At 27.5% G+C, this 14,908-nt stretch overlaps 1 protein-coding gene across 1 annotated transcript; it reads left to right on the forward strand.

The window, feature by feature from the left end:
* The first annotated feature begins 7,485 nt into the window (after positions 1-7,485).
* Positions 7,486-13,933, forward strand: LOC8279052 (RPM1-interacting protein 4). Its single transcript, XM_002532703.4, has 4 exons — positions 7,486-8,088; positions 12,424-12,984; positions 13,329-13,520; positions 13,631-13,933. The coding sequence occupies exons 1-4, from the start codon at positions 8,083-8,085 to the stop codon at positions 13,658-13,660; spliced, it is 789 nt and encodes a 262-aa protein (XP_002532749.3). The 5' UTR covers positions 7,486-8,082; the 3' UTR covers positions 13,661-13,933.
* Positions 13,934-14,908: the final 975 nt, after the last annotated feature.

Below are 14,908 nucleotides of genomic sequence, written 5' to 3' on the forward strand. Positions count from 1 at the left end.
AACATTATTGCATATTATCACAACCTGCAAGTTTTTTTTATCAACGTAAAGATTCAAAGGCCCAAGAAATCTCTAGAATTCTTTGGAAGGCAGTGGAGAATTCTAGAACATTTTAGAATTATCTAGAAACATGTAGAATATGTAGATAAATATGAAATTGTATAGAACATTATAGATACTTAATCTTAGCCATTAGATTAAATTAATCATTACCGTCCATTGAGGAGGTGGAGGCCTATATATAGCTTAGAAACTTCATTTGTAATCATCAAGCATAATCAAGCAAAAGTTCAATGAAAAGGCAAATTCTCTCTCTAAAAGCTTCTCAAACTATCTTAAGCTCTCTATTGTTCTTTTTGCTATCTTAGCTAGCATTTTACCTATTCAAAAAATATGGTTGACTAGCTTACTTGTTTTAGTGAAGAGATTAACTAGTGTTGCACAAATTCATTAGTAAAAAGGCTAAGCCCGTGACAATATACATAGAGATTTATTGCAAGGATCGGACTATGAATAAGGCTACAAACGAATTTTCAAAAAAGATCATATTATATATATGGGCAAGTTTGGTATTACCATGTGACATTTTATTCTTAAATTCTTAATTTTTTTATTTTTATTATTTTAATTTTTCAAAATTAGTTTTCAAAAGAGTGTATTATTTACTCCAATTTATTTAAAAAAAATCAAAAGTATCTATAAAAACAATTTTGAAAAATAAAAGAAGTGAAAAGAAAGTAATAACAGAGTAGATGGAAGAGAAAAACAGTGTACCGTAGGAGCATTGAAGATAGTTTGGTGATGCAGTTGAGGATAATATGGGTAAAACCTAACTTTATTTATACACCATTATTCCCCAACAAGCTTCATGACCCCCCCACTACTTCTCCATTCTCTCTACATTTCTCCCTAATTGTCCTCAGTTTGTCTGAGCTGTACCATTGCTTTTTCTTCTAGATTATAAAATTCACAAAAATTACTAATCTCTTATAGTTTATTAGTTATAAAATTAAAACTATAACAACTAGTTTTATAACACTTGATGTCTAGCCATTAAAATTATAACTAGTTATTAATCTTTTACAGCGAGTGTAAATGGATTACTATAGTTTATTAGTCCTTCAATAAATAAATAAATTAATTTTATATAAAGTGTCGGTTAGAGACTATAATAATAAGTTGTTGAATTAATTCATAAAATTTATTTATCTGCCAGTCGGATTTCACCTTTAAATATAATTCAACTTTGCTAATAAACTACATAATTTATGAAATATTTTGAATGGATTAAATGACATCTTTAAATAGTTAATCATCGAGTTTTATATATAGGGTACTTAGTTTTTTTTTTCTTTTTTATTATTTATATTTGATAGGAAAACTTATTCTTTAGTTTCTTTTTTAAATTTTTTATAAATATAATAAAATCTCTTTATAGTTATAATGGAAATTTAAATACTAAATCTTTTTTAATTTGTTAGTGAAATGATAAATACCAGAAATAAAATAAGTAAATATTTTATCATATTATACAAATGAGATTAATGAGATAAAATAATACTACAATATAACAAAACATAACATACCATATTTTTTTTAAAGTTATATATACATATATTACTATGCAGAAAAATATTTGTTAAGTTGAGATTTAAAAAAATTATAATTTATTATTATAAAAAAATTATTTTTATTTATAATTTGCTTAAATTGAAATTGTAATTCTTTTTAATTTATGTAAAAGTTAAATCTATATGAATTATCACTATAAAAAAAATTTATTGTATAGTTTGATGACAATTTTAAAAGGAATATCCATGAATATTTAAAAAGTGACTTTTTGAAAACTGAGAAGTCGAGACTTTGGACTAAGTTTAAGGTGCATAAAACTGAGAAATTCAAGAATGTCTCCCAAAGAGAATTAGGACAGGTACATGACTTCTTATTTATGTAGTTCTGAATTCTCATAGATGTCAAAATTGTCAAAAACACATGTCTGTGTATATATATATATATATATCAGGTGGACCCAATTGTAATAACTTTTGGAATAATTAAGAAATTACCTCTTCCATATGTATGTTCATAAATACAAAAAGTTGTTGCCATTTCATTTTCAAATGAGTAATAAGATAATATTTTAAATCAATTTGATAATAATATAGCAAAACTAAAATGTTCCATGATTTCTTCTTCTTCTTCCTTTTCTGTCCAAAGGAAAAATGTTCTGATTTGTTATGCTTGCAATAATTAAAAGCTATATATCTTAAACAAGTCAGTGAAATTAGTTGTTTTATATTAACAAAAATTAGACTAAAATCTTATAGAGTATTAAAATTAAAAAAAAAAAAACTAAAAAAATGTATATTTGTTAATCCATCCAACTGGCAAGCCGACAAGAGTAATCAAATAAAATACAAAACCTTAAGGTCAAGACAGACAACTGTAATATAAATTATAACATATATAATGGACGGATACATTTACTAATAAAGGCTTCTTAATTTCTTAACTAATTAAGTTAGTTTAGACATTTATTAGTTTAATCTAATAATATATAATATTTTAATTAATAATTTATTTCTATAAAAAATTGTTTTATTAAAATTTTTAAATCACCAATCATTCTAATTCTTAAAAATAGTATATTTAAATAATAATTCATTCTTGCAATATAATTCTAAAAGTTCAATTATGTTAAAAGATTTTTTAAATTAGCGTTGATTGCAGTAGTAAAAGATAGCAATTTGATTATCTTAACCAATGAATTAATTTTTCTAATAACACAATAAATTTTGATTCTAACAAATATCATATCAATTACATTTTTAATATTGATTGTATATTTAATTTAATATTAATGTAATAAGTAAAAAATTAAAGAACCTATTAAAATAACAGTAATAATAGATAAGAAAAATTATCTGCATGATTTTTATATATAAATTTATAGGTATTTACAATTTATTAAAATGAATATTTCGAGATATAGTATAGAGTTGTTATATAAATTGATAATGCAAATAGTTTCCATTACTAATTGAAGTCAAATATTAACATATATCATTATCTTTTTATTATAAAAATATAAAATAATAATAATAATAATAATAATAATAATACTCTAATTGAATTATATCTAAAATATCAATTCTATAAATTATGTAAAATTTACCAACTTTATTTATAATGGAATTAAAATAAATAAAACATTATATTTATACTTATATAATATATATTTAGTATTGTCATAAATTAATATTTATATATCGAATGATAACGAATAAATTTGTTAATATTTACGAGTTAAATAGTAAATATTTAATATTCAATGTGAGACTTTATCAGCACAAGTTGTGCTCAACTTCTCAAAATTTATAAATTTAAATTCCATCTTATTAGAGATAGGAATCGGATGGCTCTAAGTTCAAGAATCATTACAAATTTAAATGATTTTGAACAAATAGAAATATCATGTCTAAAATTCATTACATAATTCGATTCTAGCTATGTGTGACTATTCTCCCTCTATATAATTTAAATTCATTTTATTCTATTTTTTTAAAATGAGATATAAAAAAATAGAAATTAAAAGCCACATAAGAAATTATTTTTCTGTAATTTTGGATAAATAAGTGAATTTTAAATTCTTATAATACTAAAAAATATTAAAAGATAATTATCTCAATAATAGAGATAAATGTTCTTTTAGAAAAAGGAATAAAAATAATTATAATAAAAATAATATTAGTGGAGAAATAGTAATATTTCTCTAGAACTCTATCTATATTAAATCACTTAAAAAAATTATTACTTTTAGGATATGAATAATTATAATAAGATATAGCATTTTATATATTAAGAGCATTTTCAACAACACTATTCTTAATATTTTTCTATATTATATTACAAATGATTGACTAACTATTTTAATTTGGTTTGAAAAGTATGTATACTTCAATAATATTTTTCATTTTACTTCTTAATTATTTTTTATTAATAAAGTAAAATAGAAGAAATATGAATAAAGAGAAAGAATGTGGTTTTAAAAAAAATTAAAAATAAATAAATAAATAACAATAAAATATATTTTAAGAGACAATTTCTCCCTCTTAAATCTAAAAAATAAAATATAAATTACGAGTTTCTTAAAAGCCTAATTTTTATATATATTCTTTGTTCAGAGCTTATTAGAAATATTTTAAATCTATTAAAATTTAAGATTTCTTTTGGTAATGTTTACATATATTTCAATAAATATGAATTATTAATTGTGATTTTTATTTTTCTTGTTATTATTTTCTAAGAGCAACAATTGGCAGAAGTAAGAAAAAAGGTAAAATATGGGGCCACATAGGAAAAATACTTCTATAATTTTTAGAGAAATAAATAAAAATTAAATTCTCATAGTACTAAGAAATTAATTACCTTAAGAATATTAATAATTATAATGAAAAAATAATATTAAAAATATAAATTAATCATAAAGACAATAAGAGTAGTAATATTCCTCTAAATTTTATCTATTTTAATTTTTTTTAAAAATTAATTATTTTAAAAAATATGGATAATTATAATAAAAAATAATAGTAATATAATTTAATCTAAAACTATATAGAAGGAATAAAATTCCTCTAAAATTCTTGATCTATATTAAATTTATCAAAACTTAAAGTATATGGAAACTAAACTAGAAAGTTAAAAAGGAAAACACTTTTTTCCAGATTTTAGATAAATAAAGAAAATATTATAGATTTGGTATTTTATATTTCTTTTTTTTATTTTAGTGTTTAACCAATAAATTAGCTTAAATCTAAAATATTTTAATTTTTAATTTTTTCTTCCTTTTTCACTTTCTTTTATCCATTTTAAGCATTATTTTTTTATAGTTTTTGTTTGTCTCTAGAGAAATTAAAAAAAAGAAACAATAAAATTATTTTTTTTCTCATTCATTCAAGTAAAAAATTTAAAAATATTAAATAATATTTTTTAATTTTTTATCTTTTGCATCCACTTAAAAAAATAAAAATAAAATATACTCTTTTACCTCAAAACAATAAGAAAACAAAGAGGAATGTATTTAAGCTTTCTAAAAAAATAATTTTGGAAAATAAAATGATGATAATAATTTGAAAAGGAATTTAGTCCAACATCTTTAAACTTTTAGTGTTAAAAATATAATAAAAATTAGAAACAAGACCAAAGAAAATAAAGAGTGAAAATAACACATAGAAAAATTGTAAAAACATATTTTATATGTAAAATAAATTAAATTATTATTTTTATATATAAAATGCAAGAGATCCTATAACATATATAAATTAACAGGTTTATATATTTAATTAGAAAAATAATTCAAATATTTAAATATAAAAAATCTAATATTTAAAATATTGAATTTGTAAGTATCCCATAAATCAATAAATTTTAAATTCTTGAAATACTAAAATATGATTAGCTTTAGAAACATAGATTATTATAATAAAAATAATATTAATAATATAATATTTATTTTCTATAAGTAATAATATTCTGCAATTGTTTTTTATTTATATTAATCTACTAAAGATTTTAGTTCTAAAAAATAACGATATGTATGTTTAATTCTTTTTATATATAAAATCTTTTTAGCTTTATTTATATATCAACTAATAAAATATATTAGTATTAAATTTAAATTTTTTAATTTTATTTTTAATATTAGTAATTCTCAAAGACAGAGAGAAGCTAAAATAGAAAATTATGTAGAAAAAACAGTCATCTTAAGATTTTTATAAATATATAAATTTTAAATATATATAATGCTACAAATAATAATTACCTTAAAAATATAAATAATTATGATTGATAATTGACCAATAAAAGGAGATTATCTATAAAAAAATATTAACAGAATATCAATCGCCACTCTGATAATTAATTATAATTGAAATCCAACTAGTACAATAAATTGTCAAAGCTATATATAAGAAAACAAATATAACATTTCAGGCATGTATTATATTCACAGCTCAAATACATACAACTTTCGTAATCTATTTAGACTGAAGCAGTTCTTAGAAAATTCTTCTAAATAAATAAAAAAATAAAGTTTCATATTTAGTTAATATAATTTTTTAAAACTAAGGAATAGAAAAATACTTTTTAAATCTCTATATTTATAGATGAATATAAAAAATATTATTTTATATCTAGAAAATAACCAAATTCACTATTACTTTTTATTAATACCTATCTTTTTTTTTTTAATTTTCAATTGCTTTTACTTAATTCTCGATTCTTTATCTTTAAATGAAAAATAAAAACTAGAAAACTTGAAAATAAATAAGAGAACTAAAAATTGAAAAACTAAAAGAATTTCCACAACTAAACAATTTCGAAATTTTTTAAGGAGCCATTTCCCTCCATTGATTATAAATGTGATAATTTTTCACTAAAATTGATAATTAAAACAAAAAAAAAATAAATTTGAGATCTTTTATTCCTAATTGATATTCAATATCATATTTTAAACTTATAAATTTTTATAATACAATTTAATTTAAAAATCATGTACTAAAATAAATTGCTTATATTATAAATTGAAAAAAAAAGAAAGGATTTTTGACAAACTAGGTTAAAACAAAATGACCAAAAAAAATAAATGAGAGGAATGTTTTTTGATAAATGAGCAGAGATATTGAAATATAAACTAAGGATTAGATCTGACAATGTAAGATTTTCCTTTACAAAATAGAATATAATTTAATCAGGACTAATATTCTACCATAATATAAAATTTAAAATCCCTAACAACCTTAAGGAAAAAAAAAAAAAAAGAATGTTAGGTTAATTAATAATATTAAAATATTTTAAAAGAAAGAAAATGAAAGTTGAGCAGAAGTGTTTCAACAGAAGAAGACAAAGACTATTCACCGCTGACAAAGACACAAACGCAGCTTTTTTTATGGTTTATATTATTTTTCTTCTCTACTCAGCCGCCATTAACAGACTCACGCCGTTAACTTCTACACTGTGTTTGGAATCAGTTTTTTTCTGTTAAAAATTTCTGTTTGGGAATTAATAGGAAGAGGAAAGAAAATAAGTATTTGTTGGATATTAATTATTCTGTTCTGATTTTTAATTTTCTATCCAGTTTTTAAATAATGTAATTAACAAAATATTTATCTTTGCTTTTATTTTTTAAGACAAAATGTAATATTTAATTTCAAGAAATTATAGAATAATTTATTTTCTAAAAGTAATTTTTTATCATAAAAAAAAATAAAAATCCAATCTTTACATCATCTTATCTTGTCTGCCCTCTTATATTTCCTCCTCTTTTCAGACGTGAGCATGAAAAAGTAAATCTTTCTTCCGCCTTTATTTTTCCTTCCTTCTTTATTTTGCGCTCTTCCAAACACGGTGTTCGCTACCACTAACAGGAAAAATGGGAAAAAGAAAACTACTACTTCCACACAGAAATTCATTTCTTCCAGGCTAAATAGTTATTATACTATACAGTAGAAAAATGGTGTGGAAGCAATGGAAACATCCTGCCAGCTGCTAAGGTTAAGAAGATGAAACATGACAAAGAAGAAAGAATAAAAATTGAGACTTTTTTTAGGGGTGCAAGTATTATTTACACAGAGAGAGAATGGTCAAAGATTACCGGTGGCTCCTGTCAATGGTTGATAAACCCCTTCTTCTCTTTAATCTCTCTATTATTAAAACGTATAAACACGCTCTTCTTTCTCTGTCTAAGACTAAAAGTCTCCCTATAGACTCTTTCTTTCCCTACTCGCTTTCTCTCTCTACAATTCTCTCTCTCTCCGTGTGGTAAGAAGAGAATAGTCTGCCTTTCTTTCTTGCTTTCTATATTTCTTTGGTGGGTTTGTTTTGTTTTGTTGGAGCTGCTTTTGAGGGTTTTCTTGTCAGAAGAAAAGTTGAATTTTGGTTTAAAGACTGTTTCTTTTGCTTTCTGAGTTTTGTTTCCTTGGAGCTTTTGAGGTTTTTTCTTGTCAGAGTAAATCTTAAATTTTGGTCCAAAGCTTTCTCTCTTTGCTTTCTGGCTTTTGTTCCTAACTTGGCGGAGAGGGGAAAATGGCAGTAAGTTCTTCTTGCTTCCTTTCGATTTCTTTATGATTCTTTCGTTGTTGGGTTAATTTTATTGTTTGATGTTTGATTACAGTAGAAATACAAAATTAGTGCTTCTGGTTAGTAAGGACCAAAGACATATTCTTTATGGTTTCAGTTAATTTGGTTTACCTTGACTGGCATTTGGTAATGCTGGGTTTTTTCTCTTATCAGGTGATAATTGCTCTGCAGTTAAACTGGTCCTTTTTTTTGTTTTTTTGGTAACCTGGGGTTGGCTTGTTTTATGTTCTTGGAGTATGAATTATGTGGATTTGAATTAGTAATGAGGTCTCAGTAGTAAACATGATAATGGAAAATTAGAACTTTGATGAATACTTTATGTAATTATTGTAGAAGGAACAAAATATTTAGTCAAATCTTATTATTTAATAAACAATTTAGTTAAATTGGCAGTTTCTGTGTCTGAATTTGGTTTTTATTGCTTGATCCATTAGCATAAAAGGGAATCGTGCCATAAGGAATGAATACAAACTAGGATTATGTCAATATCAATAACAAATGGTAAAACATATTTAAATCACCATAACTTGAGAAAGAATTTAACAACTCAGTTGCTTACATGATAATAGTCATAATTCTAATATCGTGATGACTCGTGAGATGCACTAGTTTTAATTTTATTGTTTACAAACTATCTTTTTGTGCATTTTCACTCTAGTTAAGAGAATGCATTTTTCTTGGGACCTTTGAACATCGTGAGATACATATAAGGAATATTGCTCATAGTCTATAGATCAAATAGTCTGTTGGAGCTGTGGAATTGTATAGATTAGGTGTTTGCTTTGATTGTATATTCGGTCAGTTATACATATATTTTCCTATTGTACTATAAAATATCTTTCTCTTTTGTTTTCTTTCCAAAACTAATATTGCTCATCATGTTGATTAATGAGATTAGTTATTTGCATAACTTTGAAGTTGAAGCTCATGTAGCGGACATTTATTTTATTCTTCATCCAGTCCATAGTCTCCCTTTTTATTTCTAGATTGATCCACATTATTGCTCATCATGTTGATTAATGAATTAGTTATTTGCATACTTTTGAAGTTGAAGTTCATGTAGTGAACATCTTCAATTCTTCACCCAGTAGTTAGTCTCCCTCTTCAATTCTAGACCATATTTATCAATTTTGTTTGCGACTTCATAGCTGGCTTTCCCTGTTTACCATGGAGGTTAGCTGCTGCTTATTTGAAATTGTAGTTTGAAGTTTCATGCCAGGAAACTGAATTTTCCTCTATTGTTTTCTACTTTTAGTTTTTCTACCTTATGTTATTTTATTGGAGTATTAAAATTTTATACTCAAATTTTGTCTTTTAATTGCAAATGTTCTGGTCTTACTTATTCACCTTTTGGTTTTACTGGTTAAATAAAGCTGGGAAAACCACTAGCATTATACCTTTCTTTGGTGCATGAATGAATAAAATTCTTTATAGCACACGAGTTCTGTAATTACAAAAAATTCAGGAGCAAACATGTTTCCATTTCTTGTGTAATGTGCTCGAAATCATAACTGGTTTTTCTCATAATATGTGTTGTGAATAGCAATTAGAATACCATTTCCTTAGTTTCGTCTTTTGACATAAGCAATGTGCCCCTTTTCCCCATTTAACTTTCTGCATTCACAATTGGAGCCAAGGGCCCAGTTTCACTCACAAAACATTATGGGAGGAAAATACGAGAGAGCTTTCTCTTGGAAACTTGTAGGTTTACTTCTTTTACCCTCTCTATTCATTTATGAAGACCAACAGATGCGTAAAGCTAATAATGAAACTTTTTGTCTTTACATTGGATGTTGAACAATGGCCACCTGAAATCACCTTTAGGTATGTTAATTCAGTCAATTTTAGGTGGTAGAAGGATTGTTTAGGGACTTAGATGCCAGTGGCTTGGTTAGCATCCCTCTCTTATTTGTGAATGCTAATTAAGGAAGTTTGTTCTTTTGAAATCATTCTTTTGCTTCACTAATTATCCAATGATGTTGTACTCTGGTAAGCCTGCTGTTTATTATAACATCCTAGCAAGCATTATTTGATGGATCACTCTATCTATTTGTTGAATTAGGAATTGCTAATACCAGATAAGACATTGGCTTTTGATGATTGGTATGGTTGACTTAACATTTCGTCATTTTTCTATTTCTGAATTGTCTCAAGTCTTTTTGTTTGTTTATTGAAAACAAGCTGGATTATCATATCCCCCTTCTCCTTTGGAGAAAATTTAATCTGGGCATTTTCATAACATTTGATTGTTGAAACGGTTGTAGATGGTCTCGCGCGCTCGAAGCTTTGTCTTTTCTCATCCCTTGTAACTCCATTCTTATATGTACCATATCGAACATACTAGGATCAAATGGTATAGTCTATAGATATGCACAAAACAACTTGTGAACCTCACTCTTTCTGATCCTTAATTATCCTCTAAAGTTCTTTCCCTAAAAACTTTGTTTTAGTGTTAAGAAAACAATTTTGTCTCTTCTGAGATGGTAACTTTTGAAGAAAGATGGATTGGCAGGCATATGGTGTCAGCTATAAGAAGGATAACTGAGGATTATAAATGTGATCATGGTAGGAAACAGAAATTAGAAGTTAATTGAAATTGTAAGCCTGCTTCAAACTAAGAAATCATAAGGATGAAGTTAAAAATGTCGAGCAACAAGAATCATTTGTTGAGTTCCCCAGTTGACATGCATAATTTAACTAAGAAATCACGAGGGCATGAAAATTGAAATGTTGAGCAACAAGAATAAATTGTCTAGTTCTCTGGGACATTCTATTATTAAATATGAAAGTAGCCTCACGGTTGAGTGTGCTGCAGTTGTCTTCATCTAATTAAATCAGAGAAAACTATTCTGATTAATCATAAGTCTTTTAAAATTTAGCCTTGTATCCTTACTGATGCATATTTGTCCTGGTTACCATTTCTAACGCGAGCATGGTTGGTTTATTGGTATGTATAGACCACTCATCCCTCAGGAGGTGAATAAACTAATAAAACTTTAAGTGCACAAAGCATACTTGATTTGCGGTTGATTCATCTTTCAAACTTACGTGTGGTGCATGGATTTTCTCACCTCGGTCATATCCTTGTATGTTCTAGTTGATAGTTGAAGGTACAAAAAGAAAGTTTGGTATAGAGAGTTAGAATGATAAGTTTCACAGTTTTTCTTTCTTTTGATCCCTAATTTTACTGGACTTTGTTAATTTAAACTACTATTAACATCACACATTTAGACTGATGAATAAGTTTAGCTTGTAGTTGAGCATTCTGGTGATATCTCTTGAAATTCTCTTCACTGAAATCCCAAATGGTTGTATTTTTCCTCTTTCTTGGTCTTCGTGATAAGCTATTTAAGAATCCTGAGAAGATCTAGTCAACCATTGAATATATGGTTATGCAATGCATTTGTTTAACATATCTCTTGCTTAGAATTTAAATTGCACGTTCCTTCTCCTTATCAGCACCTTTTCCTCCTTTTCCTACCAACCCTTGTAATTGACAAGAAAATCAAAATCTTAGACTCAATTTCTAAGATGTGTAGAGTTGTTATCAGATCTTAGACTCAATTCCTAAGATGTGTAGAGTTGTTATCAGACTGCAACTCAAGTAATCTAGATCTGTACTTACACTTTTAGACATGAGATGTCTAAAAGCTCAACTGGTTTAAGTTAATTTTAATGTAAACTCATAGTTTGAACAGATTTTCTAGTTTTTGTATACATTTTAATCTATTCTTACATGCCTTCACCATTTATTTTAAAAATATAATCTATTCCTATATGCATTCACCATTTACTGTAAGATATAACATGTTCTTTTGTTCCATTTTATTTTCTTCCTTGTTTGCAGTGCTCTTTTACTATAGCAAATAAATTATTCCAAACCTTGGTCGTGCCTTAGGTGTGATGTGAGTTATTTTACCTCTGATTGTTGCAGAGAGATGCTGACCTAATTAAAAGCCAATAGCATGAATGGGATAAGATACTGATTGGTAGAATAGGACTTCTCCTACTCAGAATATTATCCATTATGGAATAAGATACTGACGAAACTTTATGTTTGGATCTTACCATCTTTCTTGGTTTGTTAGTCTACCTTGATTCACCTATCTGTAGCCTTATGTGCAGCAAAAGGAAAGCCCAGTATGGGCAATATGATATCTCTTCACTTTATAAATGTGACTTGCTGATCCTGATAGATGAATTGTCAAAATTTTTGCATGGACGAAAATATTTGTTGCTTCTATAAATGGCTTTCTTGTAGATAATAATCTCTTGTTTTTGTGGCAGCAACGTTCACATGTGCCAAAGTTTGGCAATTGGGAAAGTGATGAGAATGTTCCTTATACAGCTTATTTTGATAAGGCTCGAAAGGGTAGAGGTGGGAAGATGATAAATCCAAATGATCCTCAAGAGAATTTGGATTCAGTCTCTGATTATTCAGACCCAGCTCAAGGTCCTCCTGAGGGCAGAGTTGTATCAGAGGAACCTACTGGGCAGGGAGCTGTTAGACGTGCACATGAGCGTCAAAGTAGCAGGGAAGATGGTGATCTCAGACAGTTTACTGACTCTCCAGTGCGCCATGACAATATTAATCGGAGAGATTCGGCTCCTCAGCGTTACGGAGGCCGCGGAGTAAGTTATGGTGAAAGCCACAAACGACCTGGAAGACAAAGTGCACAAAGCATTGGGTCTGATAATAGCCTGGAGCAGTCCCCACTCCATCATAAGGCTAAAATTTCCGGGAGAGGTAGTGGGGCTCCATCTCCTGCTTGGGAAGGAAAAGGCTCATATGAGAGCAGCCACGGTACTCCTGGAAGATCTCGTTTGAAACCAAAAGGCGATGAAAGTGTAAATTTCCTTTCTTTTCTAGAAATTTTGTTACTTCTATATTCATTTGGCTGATTGTTGTTGGTCTTTTGAAGTAATTTTAGTTTGATAATGATATTCTTTCTGAATTGCTTATGTGGAAAAAGTCATCTTATAACATAACTAACCTTGGTGGGAATCTGACCTTGTCCTTTTGAGACAAATTGGATTCTTAAAGCTACTATAATGTAATGCTTTTCTTTCCTGGATCCCAACTCTTGAAAACAAACAAAAAGGCTCAGGATGAATAATTTCTTAGTTTTATTTCTCTCAATGCTTGATCTTTTACTGAAATTTTTTCGCTTTTATTGTTTTCGGTGTGGCAGCCAGATAAGGGTGCTGCTGTTCCGAAATTTGGCGAGTGGGATGAGAATAACCCTGCATCAGCTGATGGCTACACTCACATTTTCAACAAAGTGAGGGAGGAAAGGCAAATTGGGGCAGGGAAAGTACCTGGCATGCCTTCCGAGTCACCTTATAGAACTAGTCGTAAGCCAACCTCCAGCAACAGCTCTAAGGTATGCCATTATTGCCTGTATATTTCCAAGTTCACAAGTTCTTCTACTTGTGGGTTATCTTATATCATTTCCTTTTTCTTCTCCTATTTACTTGTTCAATTTATTTTCAGAGCTGCTGCTTTCCATGGGGCAGAAAATGATATCTTTGAATTTGTCGATAATTATGAGTGTGGAACTTGTAAATACTTTGAAGGCTATCTTCGTGCGGAGTTACTCATTTGACTACATTCTCTCTTTTTATTTGTGTGGCTTTGTTTAGTGTTCTGTTAAAAAGTGCAGTCTTATCTTTATTGCTTTCACTTTTAGATTGTTCTGCAGTATGCTATTTATCTTTCAAATTATATTTGGCTGGAAGAACCAGATACAAATTCTTTTGTTCTAAATTCTAATCTAGACATTATAATTTTCCTTTTCGTCTCTTATTGCTTCTCCATTTGTTTGCATAACTGATTATCATCTGCCAGGAAAAGTCCCCTTTCCTCCGATGACGGCATGACTATCAACTGTCACCTCCCATAAAATCTATACGAGATAGAAAATTTTCATTTCACATTTTCTTTTGTTGTTGATATTTAACTATGAGGGGCATATTCAGCATTCTTTATCAAGACTTGTTGATATCTTTTGGTACTTGAACAGTGAGACATGCATGCACATGGTGCACGTACATTGTGTCTGATGAGCTCACTTTTATATGGACTTTATATTTGTAGTCTAACAGACCATGTCCACCACCTTGATCAACTCATCGAGTAACCATTTTCAAGTAATAAGAGTCAAATGGCCTCATTTGTGCAAATAAAAGCCAACTAATTCGAATCCCAAATAGTTTTATTCTCTCGTGTGTGTTAGACTTTGGAATTTAATGAGAATATTAAGCAGCAGCAGCACCCATGTGTTTTATAAGTCATGCAACTTCCTAGTTTTAGCCTCATTCTTATTTTATTACTCTTAATGCTTTGTTTGATTTGGAAGTGGGAAATGGATTGTGATTCCTGAATTAGGGTCCTTCTTTCCTATGCATATAAAGAGCACAAATTATTTATGACTGTTCTATATTGGCTAAATGCATATTTAGTCCCTGAACTATGCGGTTTTTTTGCAATTGCCTCCCCCTTGGTTTACTTGCACCTCTCAACTTTTCATTTTATTACTTTTAACATCTCAAGTAACAACTGTTTGACGTGTGAGTCACAGCCATTGTAAAACACTTTGAGAGTAACTTGAATGAGTCATTAAGTATTAAAATAATAAAATTAATTAATTAAAAGTAAATTAAAACACATTGTTTAAGTGTATATTTGCCTAATTTTTATCTTCAATAAAATAAGAGGGGCATAATTTTAACTTTCAATTTAACTAGTTTAATACATGTACTTTGTGCGAAA

This window comes from Ricinus communis, chromosome 7 (assembly GCF_019578655.1).
Source record: "Ricinus communis isolate WT05 ecotype wild-type chromosome 7, ASM1957865v1, whole genome shotgun sequence".
NCBI lineage: Eukaryota > Viridiplantae > Streptophyta > Magnoliopsida > Malpighiales > Euphorbiaceae > Ricinus > Ricinus communis.

Coding starts and splice junctions, on each gene's coding strand:
- LOC8279052 (XM_002532703.4), top strand. Junction 12,985..13,328: donor AACCAAAAGGCGATGAAAGT/GTAAATTTCCTT, acceptor TCGGTGTGGCAG/CCAGATAAGGGTGCTGCTGT. Junction 13,521..13,630: donor CCTCCAGCAACAGCTCTAAG/GTATGCCATTAT, acceptor ATTTATTTTCAG/AGCTGCTGCTTTCCATGGGG.